The sequence below is a fragment of the Dreissena polymorpha genome, chromosome 10, assembly GCF_020536995.1.
Source record: "Dreissena polymorpha isolate Duluth1 chromosome 10, UMN_Dpol_1.0, whole genome shotgun sequence".
Lineage (NCBI taxonomy): Eukaryota > Metazoa > Mollusca > Bivalvia > Myida > Dreissenidae > Dreissena > Dreissena polymorpha.
In genome coordinates, this window is record NC_068364.1 from 42,798,920 (window position 1) to 42,822,146 (window position 23,227).

General features: G+C 34.4%; 2 protein-coding genes across 11 annotated transcripts in view; both read right to left on the reverse strand.

Annotated features, from left to right (window-relative positions):
• Positions 1-8,400, reverse strand: part of LOC127847546 (mucin-5AC-like) — a 127,317-nt gene extending 118,917 nt beyond the window's left edge. For 5 of the 10 annotated variants that reach the window (XR_008034024.1, XR_008034021.1, XR_008034023.1 and 2 more), the window contains exons 1-4: positions 6,668-6,865; positions 4,312-4,354; positions 3,995-4,066; positions 2,268-3,785 (exon numbers count right to left, since the gene is read on the reverse strand). Coding sequence is in view for 2 of the 10 variants with exons in the window: in XM_052379551.1 (XP_052235511.1) it covers positions 2,268-3,785; positions 3,995-4,066; positions 4,312-4,354 (1,633 nt within the window). In the remaining 8 variants the exon portion in view is untranslated. Of the gene's footprint in view, positions 1-2,267; positions 3,786-3,994; positions 4,067-4,311; positions 4,355-6,667; positions 6,890-8,326 lie in introns of those variants that run through there. The other 5 variants (XR_008034019.1, XR_008034026.1, XR_008034025.1 and 2 more) reach the window with 5 other exon arrangements.
• Positions 1-23,227, reverse strand: part of LOC127847549 (uncharacterized) — a 72,326-nt gene that overhangs the window by 32,995 nt on the left and 16,104 nt on the right. The gene's annotated exons all lie outside the window — the stretch shown is intronic.

Genomic DNA, 23,227 nt, shown 5'->3' on the forward strand with positions numbered 1-23,227 from the left:
CCTGGGTGTACACAACCCCGCCTTTAGGGGGTAATTGTTTTCTTTACATGTGTATAGTGGACACTTAAATAAGTCGTCCAAGTGGAAACCGCAAGGTTCAGAAGTTTGGTGTTGGAAATCGTATGGTGATTACCTGTTTCCTTATATGCATACAGTGAAAACTTAAAACCGCACGGCGCAGATGTTTGTTATTGAGCTTGTTATATGGCATAGAGATCCGCAATCAAGATTTTTGTTCAAAATTTGCCCCAGATACTAATATAAACAAACTTAAAATGATCTTCTTTGATAAAATCACAAAGCACACTGCTTTCATGTTTGGCATGTACCATTATCTAGAGGTACTTTACAAAGTTTGTTAAAATTTTGTACCAGGGGTAAACACTGGCCTTATCCTGGGGTTTGAAGTTTTAAAAAGCAAGATGGTAATGTATGTTCAAATTATGCCACTATTGTCAAAAGTAGCCTCACAGGTATGTAAAATTATCTAGAGGTCTCCTACAGTTGAACCTTTGTTCAAGCTATGCCACAGGGTTAACTATGACATCGCCCATTGTTTGACAAGTTTTAAACTTCTTTATATAGAGACAACCTTTAAAAAATCGTATTGTATTCGTATTGTATTGAAGCCATGTATAGTATATATAGTATAACCCCATATAGTAGTCGTATACACATTATGCCACTGTAGTAACTAACAAAGCAAGATAGTACCGGTAATTTATGTTTAAATGATGCCCGGGGGAACCTGACCCCATCCGGGGGTGACACGTTTTAAACAAATATAGGCAACAACCTTTTTAAATATCACATTGCCATGAATTTCATATTCTGCAATTAGCACCATCTAGAGATTTGTATTCACATTATCCCCATTAGTAGTCAAAATCGGACTTGTTGGTGGAAACTGCCACCGGAAAACCGAAACCGAAATTTCGCAAAGTTAGGTACCGTATTTATTTAAGATATTAATATTTGAGATAAAGTTTGCGATGACATGCTTCTTTGTGATCATTTATTGATGGTTTGTGTATACTATTTAAATTTCGTTCATCTTTTTAAGGGTAAAAATAGCCTTTCTTATGGGAATACAAAAAAAAATTGGATTATTTTTGTTCTATCAATGAATATTGAACGAAAACCAGCATACAATATTAAACAATGCTTTAAATCGATAACTAATGCATTTTTCGAAAATCCCATGCAGAAAGTGTAAAACAAATCCCATAGGAGTGAACTATAAATCCAATTGGAAAACGAAAAGTGGCAATCTCTCATTGGAAGACCAACTTTGCTTATACATTTCATAGTGAAAAAACACGCATAGTGGTCGTTTGGTGTGGAATCTGAATTATATAATAAGACAGAAAGATAGTCGTCAAAAGCAGCCCTAAACCAGTGGTCTCGGTTATGATACCACTGAAATACAGTTTATCGGAGGATTATTTAAGATTCCTAATGGTCCTCTCGTTATATTATATTATAACGTTCCTACTAACATATTTTCTAAGACCATGCTCTTTCTGAAAAGAAAGCAGGACCGCACCAAGGCTGTTTTAAATTAAACGCTAATTACATTTATGAGCTTCGCTTTGAAATTGCCTATGAATAAACCTATAAACCTAAAAGCTCAGTGTTTTGTATAGCATTAAATGGACATAAATATAGTTTGAAAACACTGTGAACTATAAAAGTAATGTTTTGAATTAAAGTAAACGGGGACATTAAATTGTATATATTGTTAATAACTGTACTTTTAATGTTTCTCTATCATTCAATTAAAAAACCATATGTCTATATGGAACTGTTGATTCCTGTAGCGAAGTCAGTTAGGACCTGAGGGGCAGAATTTAAAGAGCACCATATTATGTAACATACCAAATCTTAAACATCTCGGCACTACGGTTTCAGAGTTACCAATGTGTGGTTTTCGTGACCTAATAATTCATCGAACCAAAACGCTTTTAACAATTTATGTAGAAGACCAGGCAATGAAAATTAATGCAAAGCATCGTAAAATTGTGCCCTGATGGTGAGATTGTTTGAAAAAAGCCGAGGCGACAGTTATTTGTTGCGACATTTAGCGTTAGATTCATTCGAATGCGTCACACGGTCTCGCTATTTTTAACGTTGATTATCACATTTAGCTTCAGTTTTACGACATTTAATGTCAAGTGCGACATTAAGCTTATAAGCGACATTTAACGTTGCTACACACCTTCTTTGTTTAGGTTTAGAATGAGGTTAATACAAAAACAGTATATTACCGATGCTATGGGTTTCCACGGTACCGTCACACCAGCATTTTCCATTAGTCCACACACCAAAATTTTCTTCGGAAGACCGTCTTCGTCTTCTATTTGGTGTAATTGACGGTGTTGTTTTTGAGGTTGTGGATGTTGTTGTTGATGGTGTTGTTGTTGTTGATGATGTTGTTGATGGTTTTGCTGCTGTTGTTGTTGATGATGTTGTTGTTGATGGTGTTGTTGTTGTTGATGGTGTTGTTGTTTTTGTTGTTGTTGATTGTGTTGATGTTGTTGTTGTTGATTTTGTTGTTGTTGATGTTATTGCTGGTGTTGTTGTTGATTGTGTTGTTGTTGATGGTGTTGTTGTTGATGGTGTTGTTGTTGATGGTGTTGTTGTTGATGGTGTTGTTGTTGATGGTGTTGTTGTTGATGGTGTTGTTGTTGATGGTGTTGTTGTTGATGGTGTTGTTGTCGATGGTGTTGTTGTTGATGGTGTTGTTGTTGTTGATGTTGTTGTTGATGGTGTTGTTGTTTTTGTTGTTGTTGATTGTGTTGATGTTGTTGTTGTTGATTTTGTTGTTGTTGATGTTGTTGGTGTTGTTGTTGATGGTGTTGTTGTTGATGGTGTTGTTGTTGATGGTGTTGTTGTTGATGGTGTTGTTGTTGTTGATTTTGTTGTTGTTGATGTTATTGTTGGTGTTGTTGTTGATTTTGTTGTTGTTGATTTTGTTGTTGTTGATGGTGTTGTTGTTGATGGTGTTGTTGTTGATGGTGTTGTTGTTGATGGTGTTGTTGTCGATGGTGTTGTTGTTGATGGTGTTGTTGTTGATGGTATTGTTGTTGATATTGTTGTTGATGGTATTATTGGTGTTGTTGTTGATGGTATTATTGGTGTTGTTGTTGATGTTGTTGTTGATGGTAATGATGGTGTTGATGTTGTTGTTGATGTTGTTGTTGTTGGTGTTGTTGTTGATGGTGTTGTTGATGGTGTTGTTGATGATGATGATGCTGATGATGGTGTTGTTGTTGATGGTGTTGTTGTTGATGGTGTTGTTGATGTTGTTGTTGATGGTGTTGTTGTTGATGTTGTTTTTGTTGATGTTGTTGATGGTGTTGGTGTTGTTGTTGATGGTGTTGTTGTTGATGGTGTTGTTGTAGTTGATGATGTTGTTGTTGTTGATGGTGTTGTTGTTGATATTGTTGTTGGTGTTGTAATTGATGTTGTTGTTGATGGTGTTGTTGTTGATGTATTTGTTGGTGTTGTAGTTGACGTTGGTGTTGATGTTGTTGATGATGTCGTTGCAGTTGATTGTAATGTTGATGTGGATTCACTGCTACCGTTGGGTGTTGTGTGTGTTTCTGAAATTGATGCGTTTGTAGCAGGTTGCTTGGTACTCATTTGTGTTGCTGTTGTTATTTTTGATGTTGCCGATTTGGAATATCCTTCCTTTTCTGTTGACGGTTGTGTGCTCGTTGTTACATTCTTGCTAGACTTTGGAGGTAGCGTTTGCGTTGTCGTAGCTGTAGCCCTGGATAAATCTTAAAAAAGGAATTATTGGTTTTCTAAAAATGTATATATATATATATAAATAAATAAATAAATATATATATATATATATATATATATATATATATATATATATATATATATATATATATATATATATATATATATATATATATAACAACAGTCAAACCACATTATTAGACTCAATCTAATATGTCAATGTTTAAAACCTGTTTTATACCTTTTATAGCCCCTGTTGAACACACGCACTCATCGCCGTTTTTCAACGATTCAACCATGTTCGCCGTTTTAACTAAAAAATATTTTGTTCCTGTTTAACGTTGTGAATACAAACAGAGATATGTATTATTAACTGTATTACTGCCTGTACAAATCTGCATAATGATGCATATGAAAATATCATTTCAAACATGTCAGTAAAATATTTCTAAAACTGCTCTGTCTGTTTATTATTGTTTAATGCTTTTACTGTGTCAATATTTAAAATGTTGTATAAGTCAAGATAAATTGTAAAATACTGCATATAAGCAACAGTACCAGTAAGTAATAAGACTGCTATCCGGATGAGCCTGTAATCCATCTGGAAGAAAAATAATACAAGACAATTTTGCATATCAAAATAACACAAACTTATTAATTTGGTATAGGGATACAGCGAAAACCCGAAAATACACGCATTATCGGTTTCAATCAAATGAATCTTGTTCGGGTCCTCCTTGCAAAATGTGGGTCGGCAAAGGTATTTAAACAATACTGTTTACTGTTAAATAATATTTAATATTTTTATTTACCTGAGCTGAGTCCGGATATATCCATTCGAGCTAAGTGATTAGTTTAGTTTTAACCATTTTTAGCTAGATTTCATATACAGACTAATGCTTATTTGAAACGCTCTCGAGTCCGTTTCCTGGGACTAGAACCAGTACTCATATTTAAAACCGGCCCGCCCTAAATTTTCAGAGCCGCCAAACGATACAAGACCCAACCCGACAGCAATCTGTTTTCTGCTGAAGTAAATGTTTAAGGAACAGTTGAGTCAATGAAAATCTAAACGGCCATCAAAAATATTTGTTTTTAGAATAAGTACAAATTGATGAAACAGACGTAATGAAATATTGCAAACTATATAAATCGAAAAATCAGAATTATGTATCAAGAGAGCTTCATTTTGCCAGCAAGTAAATGTCCGGTTATTCTGATTGACTAGACGTTTATTTATGCTCTTGTTTTATATAACGTTATAATTACATCATTACTATTTACGAAACTTAAAGACGTTTTCATTCCGAAGCCAAGATCTAAGTTATTACTGTAACGGTCGCTTCATTTTCATGAAAGCAGAAAGGAACAATGCGTTGTTATTGTTGTGATGTTGTTATATTTACCGACTTCGTTACATACGCAGAATTTGCTGTATTATGGAGCACACATTCTGAAGTTTTAAATCCCTATTTAAATTATTCAAATAATGTCAAATAATATGCAACACGCCCTGTAGACAAAAGAAACTAATCATCGTCAAATGGTGGAAAAAATGCTTGTTTTGCAAACACATGCATGCTTACTCCATTTAGTACAGTTGAAAAGCGCTTAACTTACTTCAAATGTTTGTCTGTTTATACAACGCCTTGTCTTCAGTTCTGTTTGATCAGTATACACATGCGTTTTACCTAATTGCATGTAATTAACATGCGCTTCATATGTGTTCTGTACAGTATGGGTATACAGTCTGGTTTGCACGTTGTCATGATTATTAGCCAATATATTTAGACAATAACAGGCGGCAAAACTGGGCCGTACGTCCTTAATCAACCCTAGTCGTATAATGGCCCTATTCCACAACGAAAACAAGCCCACAATTCGCTACGATTTATCATATTTATTTAATCGGGAAGCCTCGTGATTAAGTTACGACGAATCGTGGGGTTCGGTTGAAGTCTTGTTTATAGGGTCGCGACTTCACTACGATGTGTAAGAATCAACTGCGACTGTACTACGAACGATGCAGATCGGTCACGACTAAGTTAGGACCTCACCGAACGCACCTATGAATTAGGCGCCAATATCTATTGATATTGATCTAAATCGCGAGAATCTTAGCGGGCTCGCAACTCACTCGGGGTGAACTGGTGAACTACTGCTACTACTGCTACTACTACTACTACTACTACTACTACCACTACTACTACTACTACTACTACTACTACTACTACTACTACTACTACTACTACTACTACTACTACTACTACTACTACTACTACTACTACTACTACTTCTACTACTACTACTACTACTACTACTACTACTACTACTACTACTACTACTACTACTACTACTACTACTACTACTACTACTACTACTACTACTACTACTACTACCACTACCACTACCACTATCACTACTACTACAACAACTACTACTACTACTACTACTACTACTACTACTACTACTACTACTACTACTACTACTACTACTACTACTACTACTACTTCTACTACTACTACTACTACTACTACAACTACTACTACTACTACTACTACTACTACTACTACTACTACTACTACTACTACTACATTTAGAGTTATTTCATCGGCATATACAAGTAAATATTGCAAATGAAGATATTTGTTATTCGCATACATATCAACAAAGAAAGCACATCGACCATATTTATATAGTAAGTTTAATGAATAGTAACACATTTTTTTCGCGACGGGTTAAATAAAAGTCTGTAAAAGTAAAAACTTGTGAAAGTTTACAGTAAAACATGTGTATACGTATTTATCTAGGTTTCTAACATTACGACTACGATACATGCATTAATATAAACTTGACTAGTGTAGACGGCGTGTTTTAGTGTTTATAATTTATAAAACAATACATATGAACTTACTTTTTTATTAAATCCGTCTTCGATATCATAAACAAAATAAAGTTACACAACTTTTATTAACTATTAGACCATCATACTATTAAGGCGTCGGCGATTTGTTTGAAATGTTGATAACAGTATCAGGTACTTTAACATTTGTATAAAATCGATACCCAACTGAGGCCGGATAATAACTGGTGTTATCGGCCAACAAGCGACGGGAAAGTGGGCACACATTTATCTCCCTGTTATCTGCATTGGCATTTCTTAAAGCGGGTATATACGAGTTTTTATATGTGTTTTATTGCAATATATTGATAAAATATGTTACAATAACATATAATGGGAAAGAAAAATTATACATTAAAGCCGAATTTCATAAAATGCAGCAAAGACAAATTAGCGTCCCGAGCCGATTGTGACGTACATATTTACCTACAATAACCGAAGCATTCGTCTTTGTATTAGGTAGTTTTTTTGTATTCACGAATGTTTACGCAAAGCTTGCTGATAAATATATGAGCTTAGGATTTTCTTATTAATACTAGAGGAAATTGTCACATCTAGAAATTCTTTATGATTTTATCGAGCAGATTTTTCGAATATTAAAGGTTGTTAATTTATACCATTAAACATTATATTTAGGTATTACGCACAATATAAACACATCAATGCGACTTTTCGCGTACATCAATTTTTTCTTTAAAAGGTCTATGTCACTATCATAGGGTATATGCAATAAGATTGCCTTAAATTTACGATTTTCTTAATAATTAACAATTACAATGTTTTTTGATAGCTACTATGTTTTATATCTGAAACACAACAATAACTTTTGTTTACATGAATATTTAGCTCGGTATTCGTGTTTTATGGTAAAAATACCGTAAAACTTTGTTGGGTCTGACTACATATTCTCCTTAACAGTTCGTCAGAATTTGAATAAACGTCACAAGAATGTTCTTTTAACATAATTCGAAGTTACAGTTGATGAATGAAGTAACGGGCCTAAGGGAGTGGGGTGCAGGTAGAAAAGAAAACTTAACAAAATCTTCTCCTTTGATCCCGTTTGGTCCTGAGATAATTAATATTTGTTATGTAACATCGTATTGTGGTCCTCTCCGAAGTTTTTTCACAACTCCCCATTTGGGCTAAAATTGGGTAACTTGTTTTCCTTATATGAATCATGTAAAAACATATTCTCTGAAACCCTAAAGAGCAGAGGTTTTATATGAGTTTTACAACCTCGTATAGTGGCCTCCCTTCATAGTTTTTTTTTCGATTGATGTCCCTGTGGTCCGAATTGGCCCCGTCCTGTGGGTAACATGTTTTCCTTACATATATGTAGTAAAATCTTCAAAATCTGTATATCTGATAGAGAAGTTTCCTTGGCAAACCAGTACAGCATTGCATCTGGGATTGTATTTCTTTCAGACGCAGATACAAATAGTTAAAATTATATAATAATAATAATAATATGGTTAATATAAATTACAAGGAGCAAGTGTTATTCGCAACGGGTGAAATGAATGTCTACATGAGTAACCATTAAGGAAAGTGATCGCTATACATCTGTGTAATTAAGGTTTCATGTTCTCAGCAATAATTAGAAGCAAACTAAATGTACAAGTTTTTATGTAGAATTGTTTAGCATGTTTAGAGTAAAACGCGTTAAGTTACCTTTTTATTAAATCCGTTTTCTATGCCAGAAACCAAATAATGTTTCACAATATTTTATCAAAATTGATCGTTCATATGTACGGATGTCAATTTAGGTCTCCTGAACGGCATACATTTTCAAAACACCTAAAAACTGTTTACATAAAAATACATCTCATATATGTCGTACTTTCTATTCTTAAAGCAAGTTTCTTCATAAGCGAACTGCAAACTGTACATAAAATATTGCGTAATATAGGAAGACTAAACATATCATGGGGCCTGAAAATGGACAGGGTGGTCTATTTTGTTATTTCTGCATTGTAACACTTTATTTTTCTATTTCCACTTAATTTTAAGTATTAGTGTAATGTATTCAATAAAATCGGTCAGACCAACAAAACACGCTGGGTGAGTCCGTATCTCCGAGAGAATTGAAATACGAAGGGAACAAAAGGGTGGGACAACACAGTTTTACAAATAAAAAAAAACTGTTAATCAGGCAGCAAAATACCACGAATAACGTAAACTCATTTAGTTTTAATCCAAAGCATTGTTTCTTTTTATTATAATGGAGCTATATAGTTCTGTGGCTTAAATTAAACATCTATCAATAAATATTATTGATAGATCTTTGTTAAAATCTATCAATTTTTGGCATTAACTGACACATTTCATAAAATGCCAAAATCTGTAAACAAGTCCCTTTAAAATGTGAGCTAATAAAACGCTCCTACTGTCAGTCTCATGTTTGAATTCCAACGTACGAATACTCAAAAAAGTTATTTATTGGCAGATAGACGAAGATAAATCGACAACTAGCTCTTGATTAACAAACACGTGTTTTTACATCTTTACGTGCTTGGCCGTTGCGTACAAAAAAAGAATGGTAAGATAATGCCATGGATATAGCTTTTTGATATACCTTACCAAAGGAATGTAAAGTAATACAAGGCAGCCCTAAGTCATCTCAGTGCTTACCTCTCCGTTCGGGAATTCACGGACAAACAAAATCCTTCCAGATCTGAATTATTTCTTTTTTTTTTAGTTTTCGTATGCTAAGTTAATAATTGTTATTATCTACATAATTGCATTTGTTATGTACCATTTCACATTCAAAAATTAAAGAAAAGTGAAAAAAAAGACTTAAATCATATAAAATAACATACATATTTGAATCGTCTGTTATCACGTGGTGTGTAAAGGAGGCGGGGATCTGGTCGGTACCGGTCCTATTTTGCGCGGAAAGATATGCTCGGAACCAGTCCTATTTCTGCGCGGAGATCTTTGCAAAGAACCAGTCCTCAACGTGGAGAGCTATGATCGGAACCAGGCATTTTTATGCGCAAAAAGCTATGCTCGGTACTAATCCTATCTCTGCGCGCAGAGAATTTGCTCGGAACCAGTCATATCTCTGCGCGGAAAGTGATGCTTGGAACAAGTCCTATCTCTTCTCGGGTGTTGAAGGCACATATGGAACAGCATACTATTAAAGCGTCGGCGTCTCTTTTGAAATGCTGATAACGATATCTTGTACTATGAACTAATCATATTTGAACGATAAATTCTTTCCCCATAGCAAGCTTGATAGCTACATATCTTATCGCTTATTTTTCACCGAACGACAAACATCGAGATAATGAACAAACGTTTATCTCAATAATTTGCTGTGACATTTTTGACGATGCTGAAACAGTATCGTCTAAGGTATGATAACCATCAAAAAAAATCTTCACAATGGCGACCTATGTAAAAGACTGAGACAGTCCGATTGAGATAACTCGATTTTTCAGTTACTTCCCTTGGGCATTCGCCACTGCGTAGGAGATTGCTCGTTGATTTTCATTGATAAGATTCCCCTAGCAGAGTTGTCGTTCGTGTTTCAACATTCAACAATGGCCGCCCCCATGAGAGTCTCGATTCAAAACTTTCTTACTGCATAAATTGGCTTGTTTTGCTATTTAGAAGCTGTCATTTATGATAATATGAATTATTTATTCACTAAATCTCCGCTTATGACAACAATGGATGGAATTCGAAGGATATATTCGATGTGAATGGATCACTTTCTACAACAATGGCTTCGCCCATGAGAGACTTGATAACATTCGTGTCAAAACTTTCTTACAGCTTAAATTGGCTTGTTTCGCTATTTAGTAATGCAACAATAAATGGAATTCGAAGGATATATTCAATGTAAAATGAAGCACTTTCTGGATCTCGACAGATTGACAAGGCAAAACTGATGATACTGGTATTTTAAGTTATCAATTTAAGTCACATTTTGCTTTATAAATTTTGTTCGAGCATTTTGCGACTTATTGAATAGCTATGATACCCGATATCAACAACTTATATAGTATTTGCATATCACCAAGCTGTCCTGAAATATAACATTGATTACAAACTCTATACTCAAATTACTGGTTTGTATGAATTATTTCTTCTTTCTATTTAGGTAGTTGATATCATAGTCCAAATAATTAGACGTAATTTACTGTTTATTCCATGTATATCGACCTCATATTTATAGGAGTAGATAATATGATAATTGGTGCTACCTAATTTACGGGCAAAAGATTATTTGATAACCACGTCAAAAAAAGCATCTGCCAAGCTTTAACATTTAATATCTCATAATTGTGTGCTTTTTTAGCCTCTGGAATTTAAAGCTGGTTCGGTGGCTGCGGCGTAGTAGATATGGTGTCCGCTTAGTGACTTGGGGGTCTCGGCATTGATCCCTTTAGTGGAAGTGTTCTTTAGATAACCCTTAAGATGCCAAGTACTGATCCTACCCAGGAAACATGTTATTCCATCTTATGTCTCAAGTCAAAGTAAGCTGTTGATTCAATCATAAACTGATTTAACATAATCAAAATAATGTAATGTGTCAGATCAATTTTGATTGACAGGATTATCAATGTATAATAATGTGAACTGTAGGATATCTTACTTATTTTATTTTTTTGCAATTGAAATATTTCATTAATACCGGTATCTCATAAGGTTACAGTTTTTTTGCATACTATTTTCCCATAGTTTAAATAAGGTTTCCACTAAAAACGAGCCATTTTGTAGTAATTCAAAAATCACAGTCTAAACTGCATACACTAAGTTTGTAGCTGTATGGTAAATATTTGAATGCAAACAAACATAAGGTTATATCATCCATATTTATTTTTTTAATTTATACATTCTTTTAACACAAACAACACACACACATATATTTCAGTAATCATATGAGCTTATTGTCCCCCTCCAAAGGTGAAGGGATATTGTTTTGGCATTGTCCGTCCTTCCGGCACTTTTGTGTCCGGAGCCATATCTTGGAAGTGCTTTGGTGGATTTCATTGAAACTTGGTATGAGTATATATATATATACGGATACGAGGATGATGCAGACCAAATGACATTGTACACCATCTGTTTATAACGGAGTTATGGCCCTTTGAATACATTCTGTGTAAATGCAGCATGTGGGGGTATATGTCACGTCTGTGACAAAGCTCTAGTTTGGCGGGGGATATCAATTCAACGAATTTGCTTGTTTATAAGTCAGTCTGTCTAGGCTTAAAAGAAGCATCTTAATTATGTTAGTATATTCAGTCCATACTGTATATAAAACTTATATGGTAATGCATTTTGCGATACAATATAAATAGTGAACACTTCACATCATTTATTTGCAAATAAAAGACTAGTAACACAATCAGTAATGCTTAAACACTGTCATCATCTAACAAGAATATTTATGTATTATGTAGTTACAAAGTGGTGTTATATTTTGAAAAACTGTTGAATTAATTCCTTATGTATCATAATCCGTTCAATGCATTATGAAAAACAAAAATAATACAGAATAGTATGCAGTTTATTCAAAACAATATATTATACATACAATTTTATAAAACAACAATAAACAGCCAATTTATTAATTTATGATGCTAGTTGCTACTGTTTATTATTACACTGTCTTACTAAATGATCACAACGTCTACGTATGGAGTTTTTTTACCAACTTGTGGTAAGTTGTTTTATTGCAAGTTCAACATTTAGTTGCAGACACTGGTCGACATATAGGCTAAATTTGCATCCGAACAATCGCTTTTCTTTAACATGTTTATTGCCTTCAAATCGTTAATTTAACAACCCATTGACAATGTTTGCACATACGTCTACATAATGTGACAGCTGATTTTTGTTTACAGAGAGACAGATATAGACTATACAAAGTTCTATAAAAGTTCACATATGTTCCATTGAAATTGAAGTAAACCTACAGAACCAATTAACAAGATCACCATGGCTTAAAACTTCATTCCATGGAAACTTTGATAGTTCAGGAATCCCTCCTTTGTTGATTTCTGGAAACCAACACTGTCAGTTTTGCTCAATAGAATGGATTGTGTGATGTCCAATGCTTGGCAGAACAGCTTCTAAAAATGGAGAACCAACAGTGAGCACAAATCATAAAATTTGATAAATGATGCAGGCGTTTTGTCAAGTTTTTTGTTTAATTTTGAACAATCTGGAATATTGTGGTACGAAAATACGACAGTGTTAGATTTAGGGGTTTTAGGCCTACTCTCTATATAGTGATATGTAACCTCGGCAAAGGTGAGACGCAGCAAGGTGTAAACCAGTTGAAACTAAGCTAAAATACAAAACAGTTAAATCGCAAAATCGATACATTTTGTAAATAAACTTGTTTCTGAAGGATTACAACCGCAACTTACCAGATTATTGCTAATGATCACATGTAAAACTCCTTTCTGAGAGCAAATGCAAATTGTGTCATGAACTCTGACATGTGAAAAGCACGTACTGTAGGGTGGCGCATTTAAAATACCGCGAGAATTCCGATGCCGACTATAATATTTTAAATGACATTGTTTTTAAACAAGCGTTTATTGATTTATGAGGATAATAATAACACTCAGAAATCAAATATATCGAAGCAAATAGATTCGAAAGAAATCTGGATTTATGCAATACATTTAAGACGGGTTATATTACGGGAAAATATGTTGCCCAAAGTTATCGCGTTTTGTATTAACCAGTCTGTGGAATATGACTTGTTGCCCGTTACGGCTTAAGGCCGGGAAACAGGCAAACCGGAAGAAAAACAAAAAAATGCATTTTGGCGGTCAAAAACATATAATACAATAACAAAGAGTACGATTCGCTACTTAATAATTACTGCCATGACGTATTATTTCATGAGGAATGCATCTACGTGTCATATAGCGTTTGTCGAATTGTCTATGTGCTCCAGCGCTCTATGATTTTCCATCGCAAAAATAGGTGACGGCAAGAATTATTTGACTTGATAGCCTATAAGGTAATGTCTCTTTGTATTTCAGAAAAGTGATACAAATTAGCGGTCAATGCCCGCTTCGCGGGCTTTTGCCCGTATTATGTTAAAGGGGCCTTTGCACAGATTTTAACATGTTTTCAAGTTAGTTATTAAATGCTTTATATTGATAAATGTAAACATTGGATCTTAAAAGCTCCAGTAAAAAATCCAGAATAAAATTCTTTTTAAAAAGCAGTCCGCCGGAGGGCTTGAACCAGTGACCCCGTTAGTCCTGGAGTAAAAACGCATTAGCCTGCTCGACTTTTCTGCCAAGTATAAATGGTTAACGTATTTTATACCTAATATAAGCAATCTTCGTAGTTTCACACAATTAAACAACAACAACACAACTCTCCAAATAATTCAATCGTTTCGCGTTGCAACGCTTTATAATTTTTAAATCTTTAAAAGATGCATATAATGGCTATATTAGACCATGGTAAATGTTCAGTAATACTGTTTCCTAAAAATAACATAACTTAAATGAAAATTTGCTAATCCGATACAACTTTTGTCAATTTTGTCAATTTACCAAAACGTGAAAAGATCCCTTTAAAGTTAAATGAACTGTATCCCAGTAAAAGAGACATTAAGGCGATTGTGGCCAGTTTAGATCCAGATCAGCCTGCAGTTGCTTGAAAGCTGTTTGCTTAAAAGCAGTTTTCTGACAATGACAAATAGTTTAATTGGATACTGATTAGACTGCCCTTTTCCTGTGACCTAATTAAATTCAGAAGCCTGGTAACAGTTTAACGTGAATGTTACCAATGTGTCAGACTAGGGCGTGGATTTTGAAATCTAGGACATGCATGGTCAGAATATGTCATTTAAGATTATACATTTTTTCAAACACATACACATGTAAACATGTATCTGTAACTAATGTAGATGTTATTAATATTAAAATGCACTAAGTCAGAAGGCATTTGACTTTTCTGCTGGTGCCTTGGCACACCACTGACACCAGGTGTTTTGGTTGCAATGGTTTGATGGACTCACTGCTTGGATGTGTAATTACATTATAAACAGTATATCAAACTGTATTATTTCAAAAATGTTTTCATGTAGTATACTTATATTGATATTTACAAAATTGATGGATATGAATGATAGACTTGACTGAAATCTTTTAAATGATACTGAAATCATGACAGTGAAATAATACTGATAATTATTTAATATATGTTGCTTGATACAATCATGTACATCTATATCAAATGAGATCATACTGTAACTTCAGTGATGAATTTCAGTGAATTAAATTAAATCCAAAATATAAGTCACTCCTGTATCTCTCCCGCAGCGCGCACTCCTTAACGTCCAGCTGTGTACCTATCCAGATCCAGATAAAAAAGTTACATAATTATGCATCATATAGTTAAGAGGGAATGATTTTCCCTCTGTTGTATCAATGTATTGTTTTACTTCTTTAATCAGTGTGTTTAAATATATATAAACATAGCTCCAGGGTCAGTGTTTCAGGCAATGAATATTTCATCTCCTGATCTCTTTTTCTAATGGATATTTTAACTGGTTCCTACATTAAATACAGTCAAATATATGTTAAGTACACATTGGTAGATTAAAATGTACATCAAATATTATTTGTTAGTGTTAAAAAGTTATAGTTCAATTTTTTATACTAGATTAACTAAGAACCTTAGTCAAGCGGTATTTGAACATTTTAAATATAACCATTTTTATATTTAAATTCTTGGAGTTGAGAAAACATGATAATTTTTGGAGTTGAAAAAAACATGATCATTCTTGGAGTCAAGACAGCACATGATTATTCTTGGAGTTGAGAAAACATATGAGCATTCTTAGAGTTGAGAAAAAACATGATCATTCTTGGAGTTGAGACAGCACATGATCATTCTTGGAGTTGATATGATTATTTTTTCAGTTGACAAAACAGTCTAGTGTTGATAATTCTTGGTGTTGAAAAAATTACTTGATAATGGTTGTTTTTGAGCGTTGAAAAAGACATGATAATTCTAAGAGTTGAAAAAGCATAATATAAGATCAATTTTTTGAGGTCAGAAAACGCATGCTAATTCTTGGAGTTTAGAAGCTCATGATCATTCTTGGAGTTGATATGATTAATCTTGCAGTTCAGATTTTAGCACGTGTTAATTCTTGGTGTTGAATTTTTTTTTTTTTAAAGTTTACAAATGCTTGACTATTCTTAGATCTATATATGTGTCAACAAAAAGTAATTGATTACACATTTTCAATTAGTTGCTGAACGATTTGAAAGCATTACTCTTTCATTATGAATATTATGTGGTTCCGATAAAAAGACAAACAATTTAAATAATAATGATGTTTTCATTATTAAGCAAAGCGGACTTCAACCAAGCGGCAGATTGTTTACCGATAGAGGCTAGAGGAAGACAATGTGTTCCTTCTTGCTTTATGTTCTTAGTTACTGCAAATTATATAAAACCATGAACATCTATGGAAACAAGCACTCTAAATGATATTTTACGTGCTGGTAGTCATCTGTACTGTGCACTTTCCAGTTCTGGCACAATTTCAGGACTTATGAATCCCTCAGATCTGCCTGAACGTGTTTCTTATAAGAATAAAACTGTTTACATTAGTCATAAAAAAGTATTGTCTGGGTTCATGTAAGACAACATTCTAATAGATGGACAAAATGTCACTGGAACAAGCAAAAGCTAAGGCTATATCACTTTGTAGGAATCATATACTTGTGTTCCATGGTGCATCAGTTGGATTGTACTTTGATAGCGGTACATGTATGTTCTACATATTTGATAGTCACGCTCGTGGCAATAATGGGCTCTGTTGTTCTGATGATAAATGTGTACTCGGACTTGTTAAGTCTGTAGACAAGTTGGCTATATTTCTACGGGATTTGTCTAGATCTATGAGTGCTTCTGTTCATGTCATACAATGTGACCTTCATGTATTAAAATTTGCACCAGTTACAGGATTACGCCACTTTCTTTTCATATTTATGATGATGCAAGGTTACCCAAAGTCAAACATGTGTATACACTTCAGCTGAGGGAGTAGGCTCAAAGGCAAAGAGGCTTAAGGTGCAAAATTTATTCGAGGGAAAATCTGTTATTGGCTGTGTGGATGACTGGAATGTTTCTGAAGTTTCTTGTGTAGAAAAAAGTTCCTGGTCAGATGAATGCAACATGCTTCAAAATGAAGACGTATTAATGTCTAATTCTAGAAATAACCGTACAAATCAGACAGACTGTACTCCAGATCTTAGTTCAATATTTGACAAGCTTGTTTGTAGTGGTCCAGATAATTTCTGTTCCTGTTGTAATTAGACTTTCTTCGGACATAATGTGAAAAGAACTGACCGAATGTTGGGCTCCAACAGATCCCGTATTAATAAGTTTCTTACAAACTTTAAAAGTGTAGGTGGTTTTGAGTGGATATGTCATCTTTGTTATGGTTATGCTCGTAAGAGTAAAGTACCAAAGTTTTGGGTGATGAATGGTTTACAGTTTCCTGAAAAACCAGACGAACTGGAGCTTTCCAGTTTAGAAGAAAGGTTGGTGTCTCCAAGATTGCCTTTCATGCAACTACGTGAACTGCCACGAGGTGGTCAACTTAATCTAAAAGGAAATATTGTTAACGTGCCTGCAGATGTTAATCAAACTATGAACATTTTGCCGAGAATGATTGATGAAAGTCAGACTCTCATGTTGAAATTGAAGCGCAAATTATCATACAAACGCCATGTTGCATTAAACAAAAAACCTTTGTCCTAATAAAGTATTTGAAGCTGCGAAATGGCTGATTAAAAACAGTAACTTGTTTAGGAATGAAGGTATTGTTTTAAATGACTCTTGGCTTGAAAATCCACAGGAAATAACTATTCCTGTTGAAGATTCTATTCAAGGTGAGGGAAGTTCTGAAACTAGTGAGACACAGAGGGATTCTGAAAATAGTTGGATTGAAGAAAACTTCGCTGATCGCCCTACAGGTAATCTTGACACTTTTCTTCAAGCTATAGATTTTCGTGAATTTATTCAGGTGTTGTCTGTGGCTCCTGGAGAAAAAACCTCACCCATTGGCCTGTTTCAGGACCTCCATGCAGAAGCGTTGTCCTTTCCTACATTATACTGTGGGCAGACTCGCTTTGAAAATTCTGCTCGTTCAGTTGCACAACTTTATAGTGATATTTGCGTGTGGGAACTTCGTAATGTTGATAGACGTGTTGCATTGTGTGTACCAAATATGTTTTATTAAGCTGAAAAGGTTGCAAATAAAGCAGATCAGAGACAAAGTACATCTTCAAATAGAAAATGCAAAACAAAAGGCATATCATTAACAGCAGGTGATATCTTAACACCTGGTTTTGTTGACAAACTTACAATGCAAAATGATGGATATAGAGTTTTAAGGACACTGCGTGGTTCTCCATCATACTGGAAAGCAGCTAAAAGAGATCTTTTTGCATTGATTCGTCAGCTTGGCATACCACCATGGTTCTGCTCATTTTCGGCCGCAGAGACCAAGTGGGAACCTTTATTAAGATATTTTGCCAAGCTTGTCCATGGAAAAGATGTGTCTGCAAACGATATTGAGACTATGTCTTGGCAAGAAAAGTGTGTTTTAATTAAGTCTGATCCAGTGACTTATGCTCGTTACCTTGATTAAAGAGTACACGTTTTTATTAAACATGTTTTGAAACATCAGTCTCATCCTGTAGGTGAAATGTTAGACTTCTTCTATCGTGTTGAGTTTCAACAGCGAGGATCTCCTCACATTCACATGGTTATATGGGTAAAGGGTGCTCCTGTTCATGGTGATTCCTCAGATGAAGAGATAGCTGCATTTATAAACAAATATATTGCATGTTGTCAAGATGAAAAACTGCTTGAATTGGTTAATTACCAGACACATCGGCATGCAAGCTCTTGCATGAAGAATGGAAAGACCATTTGTCGCTTTGAGTTTCCAATTCCTCCAATGCTTGAGACACAAGTTTTGCATCCAATTAGTGACTCTGAAGAAGGTGTAGTTTCTGGCACATATGAAAAAGTGATATCATGTCTTAAATTAATCGAGAACAAACTGACATTACGTTTCAACAATTGCTTGATTTGTTAGAGATGGTTCACAATACATACATTAAAGCTATTCGATCTTCTCTTTCCAGACCTAAAGTGTTTCTCAAACGTTCAGTTTTGGAAACTCGCATAAACAATTACAATACAGAACTTCTGAAATGCTGGAAAGCAAACATGGACATACAATACATATTGAACCCATATTCTTGCGTTTCTTATATCGTGTCTTACATCTCTAAGGGTCAGAGAGGCTTGTCAAACCTTTTACGTGACGCATGTAATGAGGCTAGAGAGCTAGACAGTGATGTTAGACAACAAGTGCGACATATAGGTAGCCAGTTCCTTTCTAGTGTTGAAATTGGAGCGCAAGAGGCAGCATATCTTACACTTCAGATGCCACTTAAAAGATGCACACGAGAAGTTGTATATATTGATACAAAAATGCCAGAGGACAGGACTTCTCTAATTAAGCCATTTACAGACCTGAAAGATTTGCCATCTTCTTCCAAAGACATAGAAATGGCTAATGCTCTGAAGCGATACAAAAGAAGACCAAAAACATTGTATCATCTAAGTTACGCAGATTTTGTTTCGTGGTATGATTTGTTCACGGAAACAAAAAGAGAAAAGCCTGTTGTATTGAATGCGGAAAATGAATTACCTGAGGTAAATTACAAAAGTGATAAGGATGACGATGTGTTATTGCCTGAAGAAAGTGAGGATTGTAAAATTGTAAGATTTGTGTGTGGAACCGAAGTACGGAAACGTACTTGTCAGAAAGTAATTTACAATCATGTTACACCCATTAATCATGACAAAGAAGAACATTTCCGTGAACAAATCATGCTTTACTCATCTTGGCGTAATGAAGAAGATTTGATTAGGGGATATGAATCATACGAGCAAAGTTATCATGCAAAAGAAGAATTGATTAAGGTAAATAAATCTCACTATGAGAAAAATGAGATCTCTTATGAAAATCTACATGATCTTGAAGTTGAACATTTGTGCTCAGTTGTCAATCCAGAAGTGCAACATACAGAATTTTTGGACGCAGAAGAAGGTTGCTCACAGTCATCCATGTATGGTTGCTTTGATCTAGGAGTTGCTTCTGCTGTTGAGGAAGGCTATGATATCGGTGAGGATTTGGGTATAAGTAGAACACGCGTCTGCACAGGAAGTCTACCATGTAATGAAATGGGTGATGAGCAGTATTTGCAACATGTAAGATTATTAAATGTAGAACAGAAGAACATCTTTTACTATATCTTACAAAAAGTGAAAACCAGATCCTTGCCTTTCTACATATTCCTCTCTGGTGGTGCAGGTTGCGGACAGTCTGTAGTCATTTGGACACTTCATCAAGCCCTTCTGAAGCATTTCAATCATTTGCGCAATGAAAGTCCAGATAGATTTAAACTGCTGTTATGTGCACCTACAGGTAAAGCTTCCCATAACATTGGAGGGAGCACAATCCACTCCGCATTCTGCATTCCAGCAAATCAGAGTTTTCAATTCAAACCACTTGACATGCAACAACTGAATACTATGCGAGCACTTTACAGTGATCTAAGAGTAGTAATCATAGATGAAATTTCTATGGTGGGGAGGCGTATGTTTAATTTTATAAACTTGAGGTTACAAGAAATTAAAGGTTGCACTAAACCATTTGGTGAAGTTAGCATTCTTGCAGTAGGTGATCTTTATCAGTTGAAACCAGTTCTTGGTGCATGGTTTTTTTCTCAGGTTTACCATAAACCAGAGTTAGAGTGTTTGGGCCCAAACTTATGGGAAGATTTATTCCAGTGTTTTGAACTGACGAAATTATGAGGCAGAAGGATGATTGTGATTTTGCTCGACTCTTGAATAGGCTGCGAGAAGGTTTTCATACTGAGGAAGACTTAGCTGTAATAGCAAATAGAAAAATATAAACACTTGGGTATAAATAGACAAACACTGAAACATAAGGCCCATTCATTTTGTACACGTGCAGATGTTAGGTCTCATAATGAAATGATACTTTCTGACGTAAATTTTTCAAATAAAATAGCAATTGAAGCAATAGACTCTGTTATAGACTCTCATATTATCTAGAATACCTGAAGATCCAAGTAAAACGATGAGCTTGCAAAAGAAACTACAACTTGGTTTAGGCATGCCTGTAGAATTGTGTTCAAACATAGACACTACAGACGGTCTAACAAATGGGGCTTCATGTTATATAAGAAAATTTGACTTCAGGGTTGAAAATTCATGCAGATGTAGTATTGTTTGGGTTGAATTTGATGACAAAACAATTGGAAGCACCTGGCGAACAAAATACAGACATTTGTATATAGAATGTGTGTTGATGTCCCGGGCCCCAATCCTTGAAATAAGTAGAAGGTTTGCTTATAAATTTAATAAAACTTACCAGATTGTGAGACGCCAGTTTCCTCTCTATAATTCTGCTGGTATAACTGTACATAAAGCACATGGTTCAACAATACAAGAAGCTGTGTTGGACTTTGGGTCAAAGGAAATATGCCACATTCATTATGTTGGCCTTAGTAGAGTGTCAAATATGTCTGGTGTGTTTATCCAAAATTTCAATTCAGACAAAATAACTGTGTCCTCTGAGGTCCAGTCTGAAATGGAACGCCTTCGAACCTTTTAGCAAATTGAAATGTTCCCAAAATCTGGACCTTCATCTGAGGGGATATTAAAACTATGCTTTCAGAATTGTCGATCTTTGAAAAAACACATTGAAGATGTCAAGCAAGAACATAGCTTGTTGTCTGCAGATGTTATTGGTTTTGTAGAAACAAGAGTTTCAAACTCTTTTTTTCCTACTGTCAATTTTGATATGAATGGATTTAGGATGATCTCTTCAAATTATGAGCAAGCACAACATGGCATAAGCATTTACCAAAAAAGCAATGTAGACACTGTTTCTGTCATATTTAACACAGTAATTGGAATAGAATATGGTATTGTATCAGGAATTAGAAATATTGTTGTCTGCTTTGTTTATTGTCCACCAAAGATTGCTACTGCTGTCAATGTCTCTGCTTTTCTATTGTCACTTGTTGAAAGGATTTCAACTTTCTCTTTGGATATGAAACTTTTATTTATGGGAGATTTCAATTTTGAGTTTAATGAGCATGCATCTGTTGCAAAGCCTTTCAAAGACAGACATGGTTTGAGACAATTGATCAATTGTGTGACAACAGACTATGGAAGTTGTCTAGATCATATTTATACTGACTTGCCGTATCATTGCTTGGGAGAATGTGGAACTTTTGAATCATACTATTCAGACCATAAAGTCTTGTATATAGAAGTCAGAAAACCAGAAGAGATTTTATTAGAAAAACCAAGATTGTTCAAATTATGATCCCTTGGATCAATTTTAAATGATCCCACCCTGGGGTCACTTGATTTAAAGGCAGATTATCACATTTTGTTTATGTTATTTATCTGTTAAACAGTTTAGTTTCTGATAGTTTATACTTAAATAAGTTCATTAGGCACTAGTTTTTGTTATAGTTTCGTTGTAAGCATTTTATTTATTTGATTTCCCTATCATGGTTGCACAACCAAGATAGAATTATCATGTTTATTAATTTTAACAACCGAATTATCAATGTGAAATATAACCTTCAAATTTGGTATGCATGTGTATACGGACAAGGCCTTTCCATACGCACACACATTTTGACCCCTGTGACCTAGATTCTCGGGTCCGCGTTTAGGTTTCGAAATCTGTGTTTAGGTTTCGAAAAAAACTCATAACTTCTATCAAACGTTTATAGGGGGCATAAGTCATCCTATGGTTACAACTCTTGTTTGAGTTACATGTATTTATTGTACACACAATTTTTAAAGCTGTTAAAATATTTCTTCTTCATTTTTATGGAAACGGACTCAAATACAGTACATAAGGACTAAGGCAATATTTTTATCTCAGTGTATCACATCTGTTACTTAAGTATTACTACTAGGTATTGAAGTTACCATAGTATTTCACTGATCTATTGATATATCTATTTCATAAGCAGATGTGCAAACAAAACTCTTGTGTTTTCTATGGTTATAAATCCTTAATTGGTAATAAAATTCATGCAGTGTTATTTCTCTGATATTGACAATGAAGCAAATCTGCCCTTAGGCTATTGGATATCGCTCAAACAAAAGGAGATAGCTTGCTATTAATTTAATTGTTTGTTCTAACTTGTCTGCTTTCGAAGTATTAAGAGGATTTTTTCCATATTTTAAAGTTCAATTGATCTTTAAATGAATTTTCAAAGTTCTTGATTTTGCAAACAAATAATGTTTTCCAATTGTGGGTCTGCTCTAGACTCTTCTTTTCAATTACTTTTTTCTTTTAATAAACATTTCTTATTATGTTTTTTTTAAATATCAAGGAAAGTAAAATATTTTTTCACTATTTTGTTGAAATAGAATTTAAAGATATCTGGGCAAGGATATATTACAAGTAAGGGTCGTGTCAAAAAAGGT